The 23747-nt window shown below is 37.7% G+C and overlaps 1 protein-coding gene and 1 long non-coding RNA gene across 2 annotated transcripts; one reads left to right on the top strand and one right to left on the bottom strand.

Moving 5' to 3' along the window:
- Window positions 1-1527: 1527 nt before the first annotated feature.
- On the top strand, window positions 1528-6110 carry LOC133635601 (interleukin-6-like). The gene is made up of 5 exons (XM_062028826.1): window positions 1528-1589; window positions 1662-1843; window positions 1920-2018; window positions 3497-3640; window positions 5660-6110. The coding sequence occupies exons 1-5, from the start codon at window positions 1574-1576 to the stop codon at window positions 5876-5878; spliced, it is 660 nt and encodes a 219-aa protein (XP_061884810.1). The 5' UTR covers window positions 1528-1573; the 3' UTR covers window positions 5879-6110.
- A 6584-nt stretch (window positions 6111-12694) lies between these two features.
- On the bottom strand, window positions 12695-21564 carry LOC133635600 (uncharacterized). Its single transcript, XR_009822084.1, has 3 exons — window positions 21387-21564; window positions 16818-16866; window positions 12695-12880 (listed from the first exon to the last, which is right to left on the bottom strand). It is a non-coding gene; the product is annotated as an uncharacterized LOC133635600 (long non-coding RNA).
- Between the last annotated feature and the right edge of the window lie 2183 nt (window positions 21565-23747).

Here is a 23747-nt window from a genome sequence, read left to right as displayed (position 1 = left end):
TATCATAAGGTTTCAGTTTCTTAAGAATTCTAGGATCCTATGGTGTTACTATCCTAAGATTTTTAGGAGCCTCAGGTCTCACTATCCTTAGGTTTCTAGGAACCTATGGTTTCACTATCCCTAAGTTTTTTAGGATCCTAAGGTTTCACTCTCCTAAGGTTTCAGTGTCCTAAGATTTCTTGTATCCTAAAGTTTTTGTGTCCAAACAATTATAGGAACCTATGATTTCAGTATCCAAAGATTTTTAGGATCCTCAGGTCTCACTATCGTAAGGTTTCTAGAACCTATGGTTTCACTATCCTCAGTTTTCTAGTTTCCTAAGGTGTCACTATCCTAAGGTTTTCTAGGAGTCTATGGTGTCACTATTCCAAGTTTTCTAGGATCCTAATGTTTGACTATCGTTAGATTTTAGTGTCCTAAGATTTCTGGTATCATAAGGTTTCAGTTTCCTAAAAATTCTAGGATCCTACGGTTTCACTATCCTAGATTTTTTTAGGATCCTCAGGATGGTTGTAAGTTTTTTAGGTTCCTAAGGTGTCACTATCCTAAGGTTTCAGTGTCTTAATTTTTCTAGCATACTAAGGTTTTTGTGTCCAAACAAATTCTAGGGACCTATGGTTTCACTATCCTAAGATTTTTAGGATCTTCAGCTCTCACTATCCTAAGGTTTCTAGAACCTAAGGTGTCTCTATCCTAAGGTTTCTAGGAATCTATGGTTTCACTATTCCAGGTTTTCTAGGATCCTAAGGTTTGACTATCGTAAGGTTTCAGTGTTCTAAGATTTCTAGTATCATAAAGTTTCAGTTTTCTAAGATTTCTAGGATCCTAAGGTTACTAGGAACCGGTGGTTTCACTACCCTAAGTTTTTTAGGATCTAAGGTTTCAGTGTCCTAAGATTTCTAGTATCATAAGGTTTCAGTTTCTTAAGAATTCTAGGATCCTACGGTTTCACTATCCAAAGATTTTATCCTACGGTTTCTAGGAACCTGTGGTTTCACTATCCTACGTTTTTTAGGATCCTAAGGTTTCAGTGGCCTAATATTTCTTATATCCTAAGATGTTTGTGTTCAATCAATTCTAGGATCCTATAGTTTCAGTATCCTAAGGTTTCTACTTCCTTCCTTACCTACGGTCTTCAACCAGACGGGATGTCAATTATATACATGTATATGTGTAAAATATAGAAGTGTTCTGCGTGTAAAAATGTATGGTTTTGAATGAAAGGTTTTGGTGTCCCAAATTTGACACCCGGGCCTAACTGGAGACGTTCAAGGTTCCGATCATGAAGTTATCTCAAATAAATAAAACCGATATATAAATAAAAATGTCATGTCATGGTACAGCAGCTATGAATGAAATGATGTCAAAGGTACTTGATGACATGCAAGGAGGAACCACAACATTTACTAGTATCGTCATTACTCACACGAGTGGACGCCGGAGGGAGGAAGGTATGAGGAAATCCCTGCGGTCAGAAGAATATATAATGCCCGAGTAAATGTGAAGACAAGACAAGTTTTACTGGTCCAGGCGGTCAACATTAAAGGAAGCTCAACCCAACCAACGACACGACATGCCCACTGAAGCCCGTAAGTCACATTCTGACCGCAGTTCAGTTCTTCCTCTTTCAGTCCATTCATGCTCTTCTCCTGCCCTCGCAGACACACACTTCCTCGCCGTGGGGGTGATGGCCGCCATGCTGCTGTGTGCCTCAGGAGCCCCGCTTAGAGACACACCCACCGCGCTTCCGTCAGGTGAGGAGGAGATGGAAACCTCAGACCTGATCAGCGCATCCCCCATTTGGGACTCGGTCATCAACGCAGCAAAACAACACCAGAAAGCCGTACGTTTAACCTGAGTTGTGTTTTCCTCTTCGTTTTTGTCAACTGCATTGCTGATTCTTCTTCTTTTCTTTTCAGTTTGATGATGAATTCCAAAATCAGGTCTCGTATCATGTCCTGGAGAACCACAAAGTATCCTCGCTGCCAGCAAAATGCCCCATCTCTAACTTCAGCAAGGTAAGGAAGGAAGTAGAAACCTTAGAAAACTGAAACCTTTCGAGCAGAGAAACATTTGGATACTGAAACCTTAGAATCCTAAAAAAGTTAGGATCTTACAATCTATAGGATACTGAAACCTTAAGATCTTAGAAAACTTAGGATACTGAAGCATAGGATTCTAGAAACGTTAGAATGGTGAAAACCTTAGGATGATAGAAAACTTAGGATACTGAAATCATAGCTTTCTTGAAACCATAGGATGGTAAAAACCTTAGGATACTGAAACCTTTCGAGCAGAGAAACATTTGGATCCTGACACCTTACAGTCCTAAAAAAGTTAGGATCTTACAATCCATAGGTTACTGAAACCCTAAGACACTGAAACCTTAAGATTATAGAAATCTTAGGATACGGAAACGTTAGATCCTAGAAACCTTAGGATATTGAAACCTTGGGATCCTAAAAACCTTAGGACGATAGAAACTTAGGATACTGAAAACTTAGCATCCTTGAATTCTTACGATGATAAAAACCTTAGGATACTGAAACCTTGGGATCATAGTTTCCAGAGGATACTGAAATCTGGGGATTCTCAAAACCGTAGGATACTAAAACCTTTCGAGCAGAGAAACATTTGGATACTGAGACCTTAGAATCCTAAAAAGTTAGGATCCTACAATCCATAGGACACTGAAACCCTGAAACCTTACAATCTTAGAAAACGTAGGATACTGAAGCATAGGATTCTAGAAACGTTAGGATGGTGAAAACCTTACAATACTGAACCGATAGATCCTAGAAACCTTAGGAAACGGAAACCTTAGGATACTGAATCCTTAGGATCCTAGAAACCTTAGAATACTGAAAACTTAGCATCCTTGAAACGATAGGATGGTAAAAACCTTAGGATACTGAAACCTTGGGATCAAAGTTCCCAGAGGATACTAAAATCTGGGGATCCTCGAAACCTTAGGATACTAAAACCTTTCGAGCAGAGAAACATTTGGATATCAATCAATCAATCAATGTTTATTTATATAGCCCTAAATCACAAGTGTCTCAAAGGGCTGTACAAGCCACAACGACATCCTTGGTACAGAGCCCACATACATACTGAAACCTTAGTATCCTAAAAAGTTAGGATCCTACAATCCATAGGATACTGAAACCCTGACACCATACAATCTTCTTGGAAAACGTAGGATACTGAAGCATAGGATTCTAGAAATGTTAGGATGGTGAAAACCTTACAATACTGAAACGTTAGATCCTTAGGATCCTAGAAGCCTTAGGATGATAGAAAACTTAGGATACTGAAAACTTAGCATCCTTGAAACGTTAGGATGGTAAAAACCTTAAGATACTGAAACCTTGGGATCATAGTTCCCAGAGGATACTTAAGTCTGGGGATCCTCGAAGCCTTATGATACTGAATACTACTTTAAGTGCCATAATGACACAAAATGACAGTGTTTTTCTACCCATCTCTCTTTCAGGAGGCCTGCTTTCATAGGTTGGCCCAAGGTTTGTCCTTTTACACAAGTCTGCTGAAACACGTGGAGAAGGACTATCCCAGCAGTTCCATCCTGTCTGAGGCCAAACGCAACACTGTGCTCGCCCTCAGTGTCATCAGACAAAAGGTACGTGTACAATGTAGGATTTCTCTTGAAAAATACACATAACAGAGTGAGTTTATCTGAAGGGTGTCCCGATACTACTTTTTCACTTTCGATACGATACTGATATTGGAGCTTTGAAGTATTGGCTGATACCGATATTAATCCAATACACTTTGTATTTGTAAGTAATTAATTATAATGCAGCTGAGATAGGCTCCAGCACCCCCCGCGACCTCGAAAGGGACGAGCGGTAGAAAATGGATGGATGGATGGATTTGATATGAGTTTATATTGACTTATGTCATGTTTTAGACTGCAATACTGTTCAATTAGGTACACTTAATTATGCATGGACATGCAAAATAAGCTTGTTTGCTTAACTGATGTGTAGCTGCTAGCTCCTAGTAGCCTATAGCCTAAGGTTCCTGGTATCATAAGGTTTCAGTTTCCTTAAAATTGTAGGATCCTAGGGTTTCACAATCCTAAGATTTTTAGGATCCTCAGGTCTCACTATCCTAAGGTTTCTAGGCACCTATCGTTTCACTATCCTAAGTTTTCGAGGATCCTAAGGTTTCACTAGCCTAAAGTTTCAGTGTCCTAAGATTTCTAGTATCATAAGATTTCAGTTTCCTAACAATTCTAGGATCCTACGGTTTCACTATCCTAAGATTTTTAGGATCCTAAGGTCTCACTATCCTAAGGTTTCTAGGAACCTATGGATTTACTATACCAAGTTTTCTAGGATCCTAAGGTTTCAGTGTCCTAAGATTCCTAGGATCCTCAGGTTTCACTATCCTAAGGTTTCTAGGAACCTATGGTTTCACTATCCTAGGTTCGCTAGGATCCTAATGTTTCAGTGTCCTAAGATTTCTAGTATCATAAGGTTTCAGTTTCCTAAGAATTCTAAGATCCTACTGTTTCACTACCCTAAGATTTTTAGGATCCTGAAGTCTCACTATCCTAAGGTTTCTAGGAAACTATGGTTTCGCTATCCTAAGTTTTCTAGGAACCTGTGATTTCCCTATCCTAAGGTTTCGAGGAACCTGTGATTTCACTATCCTAAGTTTTCTAGGATCCTAAGGTTTCACTATCCTAAGATTTTCAGGATCCTGAGGTCTCACCATCCTAAGGTTTCTAGGAACCTATGGTTTCACTATTTTAAGGTTTCTAGGAACCTATGGTTTCACTATCCTAAGTTTTCTAGGAACCTGTGATTTCACTATCCTAAGTTTTCTAGGAACCTAAAGTTTTACTATCCTAAGATTTCTAGGATCCTAAAGTTTTACTATGCTAAGATTTTTAGGATCCTCAGGTCTCACCATCCTAAGGTTTCTAGGAACCTATGGTTTCACTATTTTAAGGTTTCTAGGAACCTACGGTTTCACTTTCCTAAGTTTTCTAGGAACCTGTGATTTCATTATCCTAAGTTTTCACTATCTTAAGATTTTTAGGATCCTGAGGTCTGACTATCCTAAGGTTTCCAGTAACCCACAGTTTCACCATTTTAAGGTTTCTAGGAACCTATGGTTTCACTATCCTAAGTTTTCTTGGTTCCTAAGGATTCACTATCCTAAGATTTTTAGGATCCTGAGGTCTGACTATCCTAAGGTTTCCAGTAACCCACAGTTTCACTATTTTAAGGTTTCTAGGAACCTATGGTTTCACTATCCTAAGTTTTCTTGGTTCCTAAGGATTCACTATCCTAAGATTTTTAGGATCCTCAGGTCTCACTATCCTATGGTTTTACTAGGATCTAAAATCGATTCATAATTTTCAAGAATTGTTTTTATTATTTTTTCTTTTAACAAAAAATGCTATAAAATATATATTTTTAGTTTAAGAATGTTGTAAATTTTTTTGTTTTTCAAAGGTTTCTCCGCGCTTACTTTCTGCCTGTTATAAAACTGTTTTATGATCGTTTTTACACCGAATAATATCTTGAATCGAGACCCATTTTGACATCCCCAGTACTGCAAATTGTGCCTGAGAATAGAAAAGAGCTGTGGTCACGTGACAATTAACGGGCTCTTATTCCGGCAGATGAAGAAGCCAGAACAGGTGAGCGGTCTGAGCAGCAGCGAGGAGCAGAGCCTGCTGGGCCCGCTGGACATCTCAGATACCTTCCACAGGAAGATGACGGCCCACAGCATCCTGCGGCAGCTCTACATCTTCCTGGTGGACGGCAAGCGGGCGCTGAGCCGCAGAGAGCGGCACAAGGGGAGACCGGCCAGAAACGGCGTCACGTCCATGCTTGCCTAAACACGTAGGAAAGTTGTGCAAAACAAACAAAAAAAAACGATCGAATTAGGGAAGTTGCTGCTTTCGTAATTCATTCACTGAATGACGCACTAAGACAGAAGTATTTATTCTAAGGAAAATTATTTATTGCTCACATATGTGGGATAACATGCCTTATTTATTACAATTATTGTATTTATTTTGAAGACCTATTTTCTACTTGACTGTATTTATGCATATTTATTTAAAACCTCATGCCGTTAAAATGTAATGAAAGTATTTTTTTTTATAAACAATGTAATAATAAAACACTTTTGCCAACATGTTTCTGAATGAAGCTCCTTGATGTCAGTAGTAATAAATCAACTCTACAATGCTGGGATCAGAAATCATCCAATAGTTAGAGAAGGGATTCTTATGTGAGTTAATCATTTTGCAATGCAGTCGGCTGAAAATGATGGAAAGCGCCACTCCTAATTCGTTATGTTTCATGTGTCAGGTAAACCGCGACATATGAATCCTCAGGTTTCACTATCCTAAGGTTTCTAGGAACCTATGGTTTCACTATCCCAGGTTTCTAGGAACCTATGGTTTCACTATCCCAGGTTTCTAGGATCCTAAGGTTTCAGTGTCCTAAGATCGCTAGTATCATATGGTTTCAGTTTCCTAAGAATTCTAAGATCCTACGGTTTCACTATCCTAAGATTTTTAGGATCCTGAGGTCTCACTATCCTAAAGTTTCTAGGAACCTATGGTTTCACTATTTTAAGGTTTCTATGAACCTATGGTTTCACTATCCTAAGGTTTCTAGGAACCTGTGAGTTCCCTATCCTAAATTTTCTAAGATCCTGAGGTTTCACTATCCTAAGATTTTTAGGATCCACAGGTCTCACTATCCTAAGGTTTCTAGGAACCTATGGTTTCACTATTTAAAGTTTTCTAGGATCCTAAGGTTTCACTATCCTAAGTTTTCTAGGATCCTAAGGTTTCACTATCCTAAGTTTTCTAGGATCCTAAGGTTTCACTATCCTAAGTTTTCTAGGATCCTAAGGTTTCACTATCCTAAGTTTTCTAGGATCCTAAGGTTTCACTATCCTAAGTTTTCTAGGATCCTAAGGTTTCACTATCCTAAGTTTTCTAGGATCCTAAGGTTTCACTATCCTAAGTTTTCTAGGATCCTAAGGTTTCACTATCCTAAGTTTTCTAGGAACCTATGGTTTCAATATCCTAAGTTTTCTAGGATCCTAAGGTTTCACTATCCTAAGATTTTTATAAACAATGTAATAATAAAACACTTTTGCCAACATGTTTCTGAATGAAGCTCCTTGATGTCAGTAGTAATAAATCAACTCTACAATGCTGGGATCAGAAATCATCCAATAGTTAGAGAAGGGATTCTTATGTGAGTTCATCATTTTGCAATGCAGTCTGCTGAAAATGATGGAAAGCGCCACTCTACATAGCAATGGCCTCAAAACACATTTTAAGATATTTTACACTCTCTGGATAGTGCATACTCCTAATTTGTTATGTTTCATGTGTCAGGTAAACCGCGACATATGAATCCTCAGGTTTCACTATCCCAGGTTTCTTGGATCCTAAGGTTTCAGTGTCCTAAGATTTCTAGTATCATAAGGTTTCAGTTTCCTAAGAATTCTAAGATCCTACGGTTTCACTATCCTAAGATTTTTAGGATCCGGAGGTCTCACTATCCTAAGGTTTCTAGGAACCTATGGTTTCACTATTTTAAGGTTTCTATGAACCTATGGTTTCACTATCCTAAGGTTTCTAGGAACCTGTGAGTTCCCTATCCTAAATTTTCTAGGATCCTGAGGTTTCACTATCCTAAGATTTTTAGGATCCTCAGGTCTCACTGTCCTAAGGTTTCTAGGAACCCATGGTTTCACTATCCTAAGTTTTCTAGGAACCTATGGTTTCACTATTTAAAGGTTTCTATGAACCTATGGTTTCACTATCCTAAGTTTTCTAGGATCCTAAGGTTTCACTATCCTAAGTTTTCTAGGATCCTAAGGTTTCACTATCCTAAGTTTTCTAGGATCCTAAGGTTTCACTATCCTAAGTTTTCTAGGATCCTAAGGTTTCACTATCCTAAGATTTTTATAAACAATGTAATAATAAAACACTTTTGCCAACATGTTTCTGAATGAAGCTCCTTGATGTCAGTAGTAATAAATCAACTCTACAAAGCTGGGATCAGAAATCATCCAATAGTTAGAGAAGGGATTCTTATGCGAGTTCATCATTTTGCAATGCAGTCTGCTGAAAATGATGGAAAGCGCCACTCTACATAGATATTGCCACAAAACGCTGGATAGTGCATACTCCTAATTTGTCACGTTTCATGTGTCAGGTAAACCGCGACATATTAATCCCCTACGTACGCAAAATGTCTTCTAAGGACATACAAACCCAATTTCCATATGAGTTGGGAAATTGTGTTAGATGTAAATATAAACGGAATACAATGATTTGCAAATCATTTTCAACCCATATTCAGTTGAATATGCTACAAAGACAACATATTTGATGTTCAAACTCATATACATTTTTTGTTGTTGCAAATAATCATTAACTTTAGAATTTGATGCCAGCAACACGTGACAAAGAAGTTGGGAAAGGTGGCACTAAATACTGATAAAGTTGAGGAATGCTCATCAAACACTTATTTGGAACATCCCACAGGTGTGCAGGCTAATTTGGAACAGGTGGGTGCCATGATTGGGTATGAAAACAGCTTCCCAAAAAATGCTCGGTCTTTCACAAGAAAGGGTGAGGCGAGGTACACCACTTCGTCCACAACTGCGTGAGCAAATAGTCAAACAGTTTAAGAACAACGTTTCTCAAAGGGCAATTGCAAGAAATTTAGGGATTTCAACATCTACGGTCCATAATATCATCAAAAGGTTCAGAGAAGCCATTTATCAACAACACCCAGAAACGCCGCCGGCTTCTCTGGGCCCGAGATCATCTAAGATGGACTCATGCAAAGTGGAAAAGTGTTCTGTGATCTGACGAGTCCACATTTCAAATTGTTTTTGGAAATATTCGACATTGTGTCATCCGGGACCAAAGGGGAAGCGAACCATCCAGACCGTTATCGACGCAAAGTGTAAAAGCCAGCATGTGTGATGGTATGGGGGTGCATTAGTGCCCAAGGCATGGGTAACTTACACATCTGTGAAGGCACCATTAATGCTGAAAGGTACGTACAGGTTTTGGAACAACATATGCTGCCATTTAAGCGCCGTCTTTTTCATGGACGCCCCTGCTTATTTCAGCAAGACAAGGCCAAGCCACATTCAGCACGTGTTACAACAGAGTGGCTTCGTTAAAAAAAGAGCGCGGGTACTTTCCTGGCCCGCCTGCAGTCCAGACCTGTCTCCCATCGAAAATGTGTGGCGCATTATGGAGCGTAAAATACGACAGCGGAGACCCCCGGACTGTTGAACGACTGAAGCTCTAAACCAGGGGTCACCAACCTTTTTGAAAGCAAGAGCTACTTCTTGGGTAGTGATTAATGCGAAGGGCTACCAGTTTGATACACACTTAAATAAATTGCCAGAAATAGCCAATATGCTCAATTTACCTTTAACTCTATGTTATTATTAATAATTAATGATATTCACACTTAATTGAACGGTTTAAAAGAGGAAAAAACACGGAAAAAAATGACATTTAAATTTTGAAACATAGTTTATCTTCAATTTCGACTCTTTAAAATTCAAAATTCAACTGAAAAAAAAGAAGAGAAAAACTAGCTAATTCGAATCTTTTTGAAAAAATTAAAAAAATAATTTATGGAACATCATTAGTGATTTTTCCTGATTAAGATTAATTTTAGAATTTTGATGACATGTTTTAAATAGGTTAAAATCCAATCTGCACTTTGTTAGAATATGTAACAAATTGGAAGCTATATTTCTAACAAAAACAAATCATTATTTCTTCTAGATTTTCCAGAACAAAATTTTTAAAAGAAATTCAAAAGACTTTGAAATAAGATTTACATTTTATTCTACAGATTTTCTAGATTTGCCAGAATATTTTTTTTGAATTTTAATCATAATAAGTTTGAAGAAATATTTCACAAATATTCTTCGTCGAAAAAACAGAAGCTAAAATGAAGAATTAAATTAAAATTTATTTATTATTCTTTACAATAAAAACAATCAATTTACTTGAACATTGATTTAAATTGTCAGGAAAGAAGAGGAAGGAATTTAAAAGGTAAAAAGGTATATGTGTTTAAAAATCCTAAAATCATTTTTAAGGTTGTATTTTTTCTCTAAAATTGTCTTTCTGAAAGTTATAAGAAGCGAAGTAAAACAATTAATGAATTTATTTAAACAAGTGAAGACCAAGTCTTTAAAATATTTTCTTGGATTTTCAAATTCTATTTGAGTTTTGTCTCTCTTAGAATTAAAAATGTCGGGCAAAGCGAGACCAGCTTGCTAGTAAATAAATAAAATGTAAAAAATAGAGGCAGCTCACTGGTAAGTGCTGCTATTTGAGCTATTTTTAGAACAGGCCAGCGGGCTACTCATCTGGTCCTTACGGGCTACCTGGTGCCCGCGGGCACCGCGTTGGTGACCCCTGCTCTACATAAAAGAAGAATGGGAAAGAATTCCACTTTCAAAGCTTCAACAATTAGTTTCCTCAGTTCCCAGAGTGTTGTTAAAAGGAAAGGCCATGTAACACAGTGGTGAACATGCCCTTTCCCAACTACTTTGGCATATGTGTTGCAGCCATGAAATTCTAAGTTAATTATTATTTGCAAAAAAAAAATCAAGTTTATGAGTTTGAACATGAAATATGTTGTCTTTGTCGTGCATTCAATTGAATATGGGTTGAAAATGATTTGCAAATCATTGAATTCCGTTTATGTTTACATCTAACACAATTTCCCAACTCATATGGAAACGGGGTTTGTAAAACATTTTGGAATCCGATTCATTTCCGTAAATTTCCCAATAAATCAGTCTTAAACAAAACAAAAAAAAAAACGTATTTTCTTGAAACGTCGACCCTTTTGAAGACATTTTGATCAGATGTCATAGGTTTGTATTATTCAAAATAAATCACGTTATGCAAATGTGTACAAATCGTGACATCAAAAGGCCTTTAAAGGGTTTGTTGCCTGAGACCGGTCTTCCTCTCAGGGAATAAAACACACTGGTCAATCCCAAATTCTTTTGGATGACATATGTTGAGTAAGAAGGACCACCAAGACGGAATAGTACTCGGTCAAGTTTTAGGAGACCAGCCCTTACAATGCAACAATAGCATCAGCAAGAAGAGGTCTAAATCCAAACAAAAGGAGTCAGCTTATGTAGAGCAAAAACAGGCCCTGTCGCCCAGACTGGAGCGCAGCTGCTGCTTCAAAACAGATAAAGAACTGGCCAAAACAGCTGTGAGCCGACAAACGTGAGCCCTTACCTCTAAAGGCTTAGTGGCCACGTGCGTGGACAGCACCTTTTAGCTCTTATTTCCTAAATTGTGTACACTACTGAATTGGGGTCTTATGGCCGCTTATGCGGACACGTATACTGCCATCTGGTGGTGTCAGAAGAGTATAACATACAATGGAATTTGGAAAAAATAAGTGTAAATATAAGAATTAGCATGTCACTAAACATGAAGTACACGTTTGTGTACTTATGGACTAAGTACATCATATCAAAAGATGATTCTTATTTTTTATTCTAATTAGTAGGGATGTCTGATAATGGCTTTTTGCCGATATCCGATATTCCGATATTGTCCAACTCTTTAATTACCGATACCGATATCAACCGATACCGATATCAACCGATATATGCAGTCGTGGAATTAACACATTATTATGCCTAATTTGGACAACCATGTATGGTGAAGATAAGGTACTTTTTAAAAAAAATAATAAAATAAGATAACTAAATTAAAAACATTTTCTTGAATAAAAAAGAAAGTAAAACAATATAAAAACAGTTACATAGAAACTATTAATTAATGAAAATGAGTAAAATTAATAGTTAAAGGTTAGTACTATTAGTGGACCAGCAGCACGCACAATCATGTGTGCTTACGGACTGTATCCCTTGCAGACTGTATTGATATATATTGATATATAATGTAGGAACCAGAATATTGATAACAGAAAGAAATGGGGGGAGGGAGGTTTTTTGGGTTGGTGCACTAATTGTCAGTGTATCTTGTGTTTTTTATGTTGATTTAATTAAAAAAAACAACAACAAAAAAACAACGATACAGATAATAAAAAAAACGATACCGATAATTTCCGATATTACATTTTAACGCATTTATCGGACATCCCTACTAATTAGGGTCAAATAAGTCCAAATAGCAAAGAGAAATAAAAAAATACATGTAAACAAACAGCTTGGGCCTTAAGAGGTTAAGACAAAACAAAGCGTTTACTAGCGGACATAAGATAAAAGCAAGGAGGTCACGACATGAGAAAATACTAGCTGCTTTAAACATGACTATGGATTAAGAAAGAACACTTAAAAATATCTCGTTCTTCACAGTTAAAAAAAAATACATGATAGGTTTGGGTTTTTTTCTTTTTAGGGCTGAAGTTGTTTGGGCAAAGGAAGCAAGAAAAAAATCCATAATGTTTAAATGCCCTGAAAAATTAAGTACTTTTATGTCCTGTTTGGCTTTGTGGCAACCGTCAGTGTGTAGTACACCTGGGAAAAAGTACAACTTTGAAATGTAAACATTTGTAAAAAACATATCCAGAGTAATTGAGTAACACAACAAATTTTATCAGCAAAACTACACGTACTGAAAGGATTTCCACCCATGACCCCCAAATCAAGTCCAATTATATTTTAGTCATGTTTTTATTTTTCCATCGGAGAGAATAAATGTATAAATAACATGTGCTGATACAGAGATGATGCTGCGGTGTCACTTGGGAGACATTTAACCGTGCCTAATGGAGCAGGTAGTGGTGGTCTTTGGAAGGGCATTATTGATGGTCCTCATCCCCAAAGTAAACTAGAGAAACAAGAAAACAAAGTCATTTGGTTCCTTCAATCCATGGGTGACATGCAGTGTGTTGCAGTTAGCTCCATATATATCATAATTATGATTGACACTAGAATTATTAGCTCCATGTATAGCATAATTATGAATGATACTAGAATTATTTCAAAACAAGTTAGGAAGACTTCTAATTTAGCGGCTAACTTAACATTTTCAGTTGTATTGTTTTCTTAAAACTATTATAATATCTGCTAACTTTCTGTTTTAAAATGGTTCACTTCTGTTAAAGTGCACTTAAACTTATCATTTTTATTGGTTTTGGATATGTATTGTAATCCACAGGAAGATTTTGTCGTGACCCGAGATCTACAAAGCGGAGAGGAAGCAGGGCCTGACTCCCCTCTAGGCACCTTTTCTTTCAACTGTATTGTAACCAAAGGCGATGGCTGTTTACGACCCCCCTCCCTTAGAAACAGCTGTTGCCATGTAATCAGGGAAAGTCCAAATAAAAGAGGAGGCGTACAATCTTTCGTCAGAGCGTGGGACGACGCGTTACTCCTCAATTGAGCTAAATTGAATTCTGTCTCTGTTTAATTCCTTGCTTCTTGTCTTTTAGTTGCCAGTCTTTTACTGTCAAATATATGGTGTTATTTTATTATTGTTATTTTTACAACATATTATTGTAAATAGAAATACTGTACCGCTGTTTAATTTTATTTTGGCAACTCAGATGCCAGTTTTTTACCATAATAAAATGTGGTATCATAAAATCATCAACCGTAAACAATAAACTGACAGCTCAGTTGAAAGAATTTTACTGTAAAAAAACAAACATCGGTCGGTATTTTTTCAACTTACAATACTGTGCTGTAAAAAACTCCCTAAATTTTACAGTAAAATCTATTGGTCATTTTTATAGTGTACAATTTTGATTGATAACTTGCTTCAAAACCATAAATCAAGCAGATATTTAAGTATTTATTTGGATTTTGACCAACAAAGTTAGATAATATAATATTTGTTGCAATATTGGACACTATTTTTTCCCCTGTCAAACTAGAAAAAAAAACGTAATACCTTTAGTAAGAAAATAAGAAAGTACAGAAAGAAAATATAAGGTATTTTATTGACATATTATTTCCAGGATTTTGCGGGCCATGTAAAATGAGGTGGAGGGCCAGATTTGAGTTTGACACCTGTGCACTAGACACACCAATAAGCTTGTTTATAGATGTACTAGATAAACTCCTCATAGGAAGTTGCCATTTGTTCTAACTTTGTGACATGATACAATGCACATTAATGGACATATCAAATAGAAATGTGACAGATTGTAGCCAAAGGCTGATTTCCGTCATTGCAAAGAAACAAGCCCAGGGCTCCCACTAAATTCAGCGTTATAGTGACTTGTATTTTTCACAAGTGGGAAGTCGGTCCCTGAAAATAATGCCTACATTAAACCGGTCCCTGGTGGGAAAAACGTTGGGGACCACTGCTCTAAGGGACCAGCGGCAGCAAGAGGGGGTCCCAGGTTCCCAACCAAGGCTAGGTCAGCCACTGATTCACATCATCCCATTTATAACAAATGTGGTCATGATTTATTTGTTTTGAACATTTGTAACAAGTTATATTTACACCATTTGTACACAAAAAAGGAGTAGGAAGAAGCAGACTATATTTAAGCCTACCATAATGTCTTTTTGATGAGAAAAAAAATGCATAAAAATGGAAAACAAGAATGAAAAACAAAGAAAATCCAACAAGTTACGTAAGAAAAGGGATTACAGACGTAGCATGACATGTTAAGAAGAGAAAAAATGCTGACACAGGCAGATGATGACATCAGCAGTGGAATCACGTCACTTGTGGGCCCTTCAACAGAATTATTAGGACATGTCCGTGGTATTTTCCACTCCAATTGCAACACAGGGTATCTAACCCTGATGCAACTTTACAGAGACGCTGACATGGTTTAGAGGTCACGGTTCGGTTCATTTTCGGTACAGTAAGAAAACAACAAAATATACATTTTTTGGTTATTTATTTACCAAATTTGTAAACAATGGCTTTATCCTTTTAACATTGGGAACACTATAATAATTCTGCCCACGTTAATCAACATCAAACTGCCTCAAGTTGTTGCTCAGATTAAATAAAAGGACAAAACTTTTCTTCTATATATAAAAAGTGCAACATTTCAAGTCAACTCATCATGCTTAATTTATTACAGCATTTGGGAAGCCTGTAGTTGATTTTTATTATGTAAATGTTATATTTGTATCAACATGTGATAGCAGGGACCCTGCCATTCAAAACTAGGCTGCTGCATTACTAATGATTAATGTAACTATGGCTGGAAAAATAGTACAATAGCAATATGAGAGACTATTCATCCCTGAACACCATGGAGTTCATTAGGCTTAATGATGCACTTACATTATTATATCAACTATCAGAGACAGAAACTCTTCATTTAACATAATGTCCTTTTTTGCTGCTTCAACACAGCTCAATCAACACAGGAAAAGGTAAAGTGAAATAACAGACAGACAGGGCTTTGCTGTCCGTAACACGCACGCACATACATACATACATACATACATACATACATACATACATACATACATACATATATATATATATATATATATATATATACATACACATGCATGCATATTAGGGCTGCAACAACTAATCGATTAAATTCGATTATAAAAATAGTTGCCGATTAATTTAGTCATCGATTCGTTGGATCTATGTTATGCGCATGCGCAGAGGCTTAAAAAAAAAATTTTTTTTAAAAAAAATAATTATTTATTTATAAACTGCAACATTTACAAACAGCTGAGAAACAATAATCAAAATAAGTATGGTGCCATTATGCTGTTTTTTAAAAATAAAATACTGGAAAGGATAGAAATGTAGTTTGTCTCTTTTATCCGATTATTAATCGAAGTAATAATCGACAGATTAATCGATTATCAAATTAATCGTTAGTTGCAGCCCTAATGCATATATATATATATATATATATATATATATATATATATATATATATATATATATATATATTAGGGCTGCAACAACTAATCGATTACATCAATTAAAATCGATTATAAAAATAGTTGCCGATTAATTTAGTCATCGATTCGTTGGATCTATGCTATGCGCATGCGCAGAGGCTTTTTTTTAAAAAAAAATTTTTTAATAAAATAAACCTTTATTTATAAACTGCAACATGTACAAACAGCTGAGAAACAATAATCAAAATAAGTATGGTGCCATTATGCTGTTTTTTTTAAATAAAATACTGGACAGGATAGAAATGTAGTTTGTCTCTTTTATCCGATTATTAATCGATTAATCGAAGTAACAATCGACAGATTAATCGATTATCAGATTAATCGTTAGTTGCAGCCCTAATGCATGTATATATATATATATATATATATATATATATATATATATATATATATATATATATATATATATATATATATATATATATATATATATATATATATATATATATATATAGTGGTGCGGCTTTATAGCTTACCAAAGTCCTACTAAAACATTTTCATAGGTTTTTGAGCGCCGTGTGTAATGTTCTATATTTTCAATGGAACATGTAAAATGTTGGTGTTGTTTACTTGAGTCATATTGCAGTCTACACGTATCTCTTATGTTTGACCGGTCATACTTATTACGCCATGTACCAAATAAAATAGCTTCCAGGTCGGTAAGCAAAACCAGAATTATTTCGTACATTAGGCGCACCGGGTTATAAGGCGCACTGTCGAGTTTTGAGAAAAAAATAAATACATTTAAGTGCGCCTTGTAGTCCGAAAAATACGGTAGTTTGCTTCTGCATTGTGTTAGGGATACATAACAGTTGTCATATTTAAAAGTCATGGTCGTTCTTTCCTGCACGGTGTGTCTAACATACCTCAACACTGTGGGATCTGGCATTCCTGGATCTGCTCCCCGTTTGAAGCCTGTAAGAAAAAAGAAGAGGAGCATATCAAAACGCTCCTTTGTACGACGATACAGGAAAAGGTCTACGCATACTGAAAAGTCTAAGGATTCAGAGAGCGTATTTCAAGGGAATTACTCCCCCATTTTGTAAACATTACCAAGAAATTCTCTCTCTCTCTCTCTCTCTCTCATTTTGTTAATTTCCTGTTAATGTCTCATTGCTTTCTTCTGCAACGCGGTTCCAACTACACTTCTTAAACTTTATGAAACACTGGTGTTGTGTAACATGTTTAGCCTCATCCTCCGGTGATAAATGATACTAAAAATACTGAGAAATGCAGTTTATTTGCAGTAATGGAGGTGAATATTAATAGCTTGGGGGAGCGGCTCCACAATGCTAGCCGCTGGTCAGCCGGGGGACTAAAAAAGCAAAGCAATCTTTAAAAAGTCGTATAAAGAGGTGACTTTTCCATTCATATCAGCAGCCTTTACGCTAAAAATCATTTGGAAAAACACATCAAATCGACCCCGCCAAACAGGGGGAAGGTAAAGGTGAAGGTACGGAAAAGGCATGCAAAGGCAACACACGCCTGGTAGAAAGTCCAAATACTTTTGTCACACAGTGTTTTTTGAAGAGCTTTAAAGGGGAACTGCGCTTTTTCTTTGGAATGTTGCCTATCGTTCACAATCATTATGAAAGACAAGTCGAAGGAGGTATTTTTTGTAATGCATTCTGACTCGTATATACGTAAAAAATAAAAGTTTGCTTACATTTTCCCGCCCATAAAACCCACACAATAACCATCCGAAACGTGCCAATAATACTCCAGCTACACTTCTTAAACTTTATGAAATACTCATTGCTTGGTGTTGTTTAAAGCTAGCTTAGCGGTTAGCTTAGCTGCTGCTGGCTTGCTCTAAGTGTGTAACATGTTTAGCCTCATCCTCCGATGATAAATTGTACTTAAAATACTAAGAAATGCAGTTTATTTGCAGTAATGGAGGTGAATATTAATAGCTCTGGGGAGTGGCTCCACAATGCTAGTTGCTGGTCAGCCGGGGGACTAAAAATAAATAGTGTCAGCCAGAGGGGATCGACATCATCCCAATTATTAATGTTAGTGGAATTACCATTGCAACTCTTTCTCCTCGCATTACACATTTTTATTATTTTTTACTCATTTTTGCTGCAGTGTTTACATTTCCCAACTTGAATACTAACCGAGTATTAGTGATGTTATTATAAGCGCTGACGCCGTGATCACCGGCTTGTGTGCCAACGTTGACGTCTGCTGCTTTCTCACGCCAGAGCTGGTACGAGTTTATTCTAGATCATAAATAATGTCTCTCACCTGCATAGCGGAAGGACGAGGACGTATTCCGACAAGTTGGTACACTTTGACAGCCAGTTTAGACCCGAAAATGGCGAGTAAGACAGGAAAAGACGCTCGGTTCCACCCTACTGTTTTTTTGCGAGGATTATATATGACATAATTCTATCAGTTGGCATCCCAGTGAGAGCAGACATTGTACAAAATGCGGAGGCACACCATCAGCAGAAATCATTAAATAAACGAAACTCAGTTGACAGTAAAAAGTTGTCGCAATTGTTGGGTATGACTTTAAAGTCCTACTGAAAGCCACTACTACTGAGCACGCAGTCTGACACTTTATATATCAATGATGAAATCTTAACATTGCAACACATGCCAATACGGCCGGGTTAGATTAGTAAAGTGCAATTTTAAATTTCCCGCCGAAATATCCTGCTGAAAACGTTTCGGTATGATGACGTCACGGATTGTAGAGGACATTTTGGGACAGCATTGTGGCCAACTATTAAGTCGTCTGTTTTCATCGCAAAACTCCACAGTATTCTGGACATCTGTGTTGGTGAATATTTTGCTATTTGTTCAATGAACAATGGAGACAGCAAAGAAGAAAGCTGTAGGTGGGAAGCGGTGTATTGCAGCCGGCTGCAGCAACACAAACACGTAGCCGGTGTTTCGTTGTTTACATTCCCGAAAGATGACAGTCAAGCTTTACCATTGGCATGTGGAGAACTGGGACAACAGAGACTCTTACCAGGAGGACTTTGAGTTGGATACGCAGACGCGGTACCGTGAGTATGCGGCTGCGGCTTCCAAACATTTGATCGCTTGCCCGTACGTGCGTGCCGCTATGTGCATGTCACGTACGTAACTTTGGGGAAATATATGTGCTGTATGAACTTTACGGAGGTGAACGGTACTTTGGGCTGGGTGTGTTGTGTGGGTGTTTGATTTGTATTGGCGGGTTATATGGACGGGAGGGGGGAGGTGTTTGTTATGTGGGATTAATTTGTGGCATATTAAATATAAACCGGGTTGTGTTGTGGCTAATAGAGTATATATATGTCTTGTGTTTATTTACTGTTTTAGTCATTCCCAGCTGAACATCAGGTCCCACCCGCCTCTCACAGCATCTTCCCTATCCGAATCGCTCCCACTGCCCTCTAGTCCTTCACTCTCACTTTCCTCATCCACGAATCTTTCATCCTCGCTCAAATTAATGGGGAAATCGTCGCTTTCTCGGTCCGAATCGCTCTCGCTGCTGGTGGCCATCATTGTAAACAATGTGCAGATGTGAGGAGCTCCACAACCTGTGACGTCACGCTACTTCCGGTACAGGCAAGGCTTTTTTATCAGCGACCAAAAGTTGCGAACTTTATCGTCGATGTTCTCTACTAAATCCTTTCAGCAAAAATATGGCAATATCGCGAAATGATCAAGTATGACACATAGAATGGATCTGCTATCCCCGTTTAAATAAGAAAATCCCATTTCAATAGGCCTTTAAAGCATAACCAAGCATGCATCACTATAGCTCTTGTCTCAAAGTAGGTGTACTGTCACCACCTGTCGCATCACGCCCTGACTTATTTCGACTTTTTTGCATTTTTCCTGTGTGTAGTGTTTTAGTTCTTGACTTGCACTCCTATTTTGGTGGCTTTTTCTCTTTTTTTGGCGTTTTCCTGTAGCAGTTCCATGTCTTCCTTTGAGCGATATTTACTTTGTTTTAGCAATCAAGAATATTTCAGTTGTTTTTATCCTTCTTAGTGGGGACATTGTTGATGGTCATGTCATGTTTGGATGTACATTGTGGACGCCGTCTTTGCTCCACAGTAAGTCTTTGCTGTCGTCCAGCATTCCGTTTTTGTTTACTTTGTAGCCAGTTCAGTTTTAGTTTCGTTCTGCATAGCCTTCCCTAAGCTTCAATGCCTTTTCTTAGGGGCACTCACCTTTTGTTTATTTTTGGTAAAAGCATTAGACACCTTTTTACCTGCACACTGCCTCCCGCTGTTTCCGACATCTACAAAGCAATTAGCTACCGGCTGCCACCTACTGATATGGAAGAGTATTACACGGTTACTCTGCCGAGCTCTAGACAGCACCGACACTCAACAACAACACATCATTTACAGACTATAATTACTGGTTTGCAAAAAATATTTTTAACCCAAATAGGTAAAATTAGATAATCTCCCACGGCACAGTGGTTGAAAAACACTGCAGTAAATGATGTTTTATTATCCGTCCATTTTCTGCCGCTTGTCCCTTTCGGGGTGGCGGGGGGTGCTGGAGCCTATCTCAGCTGCATTCGGGCGGAAGGCGGGGTATTGTTATGTTTCATCCAAAAAGCGCCAATAATACTTGTTTAATTGTATAAAATAGAACATGCAACAATATACTGTACATTTTAGTGGCCTAGTGGTTAGAGTGTCCGCCCTGAGATGGGTAGGTTGCGAGCTCAAACCCCGGCCGAGTCATACCAAAGACTATAAAAATGGGAGCCATTACCTCCCTCCACTCAGCATCAAGGGTTGGAATTGGGGGTTAAATCACCAAAAATGATTCCCGGGCGTGGCCACCGCTGCTGCTCACTGCTCCCCTCACCTCCCAGGGGGTGATCAATGGTGATGGGTCAAATGCAGAGAATAATTTCGCCACACCTCGTGTGTGTGACAATCATTGGTACTTTAACTTTAAGATGTGTTTCTATAATGTAGAATTGAGGGGGGAAGGTTATTTCAGAATCAGAATAGTTTTTACGGAAGCAAAACATCCGCTTTGGCGTTTCCAAAATGAAGGTGGCAGTGGGGCGTAATTTCCCACCGGATGTGATGACACGAATATGACCGCATGAACTCCCCCCGTCTGTTTGACACATTCAGCACAAGTGACTTTTATTAGAATTCTCACGGTGTTTACATTATATTTAAGCGCCTTGTTGTTTTGTTTTGAAATCACAAAATGACTTCCGGGACGGGTGACCACCACACTAGATTACATGACTACTCAGCGCAGTTAGTATTATCAAGTTAAGCGAATTAAACTAAATTAATAAACTTAAAACATATTGTTTTATTATATGACAATAAGGACAATAAGGAGTAGCTACTGACTCGGAATAACTGTGAACAAGTAAAGCTAACCAGCTAGCATGCTAACACGAGAGCAGCATGTCTCTTCCTGACCTCCTCTAACGTCGTCATACTGACCCAAGTACAGCACGGTGGGAATAAAACCCCATCGGATGACGAACTGGCCGCACTGGAAGAGCTGCTGGAGCCGCTGCTTGGTCTCTTTGCTTATTTTCGTCATAATGTCTTCAGCCGTGGAGCCAAGAAGCCGCTGCCTGCTACCAAGGACACGGGAAGAGGAAACACGTGATCACAACCGCAGCGAAAACACGCTGTGATGTGTCGCCATCTTGTGGCCAGATTATGCAACTGCGCTTTTGTGACGCTACACTTGGAAGGATTAATAATTATTTATTATTGTGTGAACACTTGTACGATTAAACATAATATTGGTAATGTTTTTTTATTTTGTATTATTTTTATTACTATTTCCATTAACTGTATGATTGTCTAAAATCAATCATATGGTTCTATTTGTATAATAATTATTTATTGGTCAAAACCCATCTTTTTAAACAAGTTTATATTTTATTTACCTTATTTTTTCATTGTAACTATATTACATTTTTTATATGGGTTATTATTACATTATTAATGTATAAATATTATATTATATTATAATATAATAATATATATAATATTATATATATATATATATATAAAATATCGTAATAATATTATATTATTGTAATTTATTGTAATTATTAATGTGAAGTTAATTATATTTATATAGCACTTTTCTCTAGTGACTCAAAGCACTTTACATACTGAAACCCAATATCTAAGTTACATTTAAAGCAGTGTAGGTGACACTGGGGTCGGGTGGGTAAAGTGTCTTGCCCAAGGAAACGGCAGTGACTAGGATGGCGGAAGCGGGAATCGAACGTGGAACCCTCAAGTTGCCAGCACGGCCACTCTACCAACCGAGCTATGCCGCCCAATAAATAAATATGTTTTAAAACTTTCCCCCCAAAATGATACAACCCCATCAATTGACAAAAATAACATGTTGCTTTATTTAGATTTTTCATGAGTATCATTAGCAGTGAACCAGCAGGTGGGGAAGGTCAGAGCTTTTCTTCCTGCCACTCACATGCAAGAGATTATACACTGTTGACCCAAAAAAGGCTGTTCATCTGAAATTTGGGGTGTAGATTTTTACAGGCAAACCAGGAGGTGGCGCAGGTGAGAGCTTTTCTTCCTATCACTCACACACTGCTGGCTTATTGTCCATTGCAGAGTTGATTGATTGCAGAGGACGCTGGTTCTCAGGAGATTATACAGTATTGACCCAAAAAAGTCCTAAATCTGGGTAGCATATTTTTACAGGCAAACCAGGAGGTGGCGCAGGTCAGAGCATTTCTTCCTATCACTCACACACTGCTGGCTTATTGTCCATTGCAGAGTTGATTGATTGATTGATTGAAGAGGACGCTGGTTCTCAGGAGATTATACAGTATTGACCCAAAAAGTCCTAAATCTGGGTTGCATATTTTTACAGGCAAAACAGGAGGTGGCGCAGGTCAGAGCTTTTCTTCCTATCACTCACACACTGCTGGCTTATTGTCCATTGCAGAGTTGATTGATTGATTGATTGCAGAGGACGCTGGTTCTCAGGAGATTATACAGTATTGACCCAAAAAAGTCCTAAAACTGGGTTGCATATTTTTACAGGCAAACCAGGAGGTGGCGCAGGTCAGAGCATTTCTTCCTATCACTCACACACTGGTGGCTTAGTGCCCATTGCAGAGGACGCTGGTTCTCAGGAGATTATACAGTATTGACCCAAAAAAGGCGGGTTGTCCTAAATCTGGGTTGTAGATTTTAACAGGCAAACCGGGAGGTGGCGCAGGTCAGAGCTTTTCTTCCCATCACTCACACACCGGGGTCTTATTGTCCATTGCAGAGGACGCTGGTTCTTAGAAGATTATACAGTCTTGATCCCCTAAAACTGGGTTGCATATTTTTATAGACAAACCGGTGGCGCACTTCAGAGGTTTTCATCCTGCCACTCCCACACTAGATTTTATTTTGCAATGTCACTCATTTATTTATTTTGGATAAATGTATTTAAAAACGTTATTAGTTAAAAAACAGGCACAAATTGATGAAATGTGCGCTCGTGAAGTCAAGCCTGCAAAATAAGAGCACCACGATAGACACAACTGCCCTTATTTCCAAATTAAAATATTGACAAGAATACATTATAAATGTGCCTGGGAGGCGAATCTCTTCACATTATCACTGAGCACAACAGACTTGTTTACGTTCCGTTCTCGTATTATTGTTGACTAGACTGAGCAGCCAGGTCAAGTTCTACATGGCAATAACTTCCTTACCATCTTTTAGAAATGTAAACTTGGTAAATATGTACTGTCAGAAAATTTGTATTTAAATTATCAAAAAACTTTCCGCTCTGAGTTCCCAATGAACAGACAA

The sequence above is a fragment of the Entelurus aequoreus genome, linkage group LG20 (genome assembly GCF_033978785.1).
Source record: "Entelurus aequoreus isolate RoL-2023_Sb linkage group LG20, RoL_Eaeq_v1.1, whole genome shotgun sequence".
Classification (NCBI taxonomy): Eukaryota; Metazoa; Chordata; class Actinopteri; order Syngnathiformes; family Syngnathidae; genus Entelurus; species Entelurus aequoreus.
This window is presented reverse-complemented; position numbering and strand designations above follow the sequence as displayed.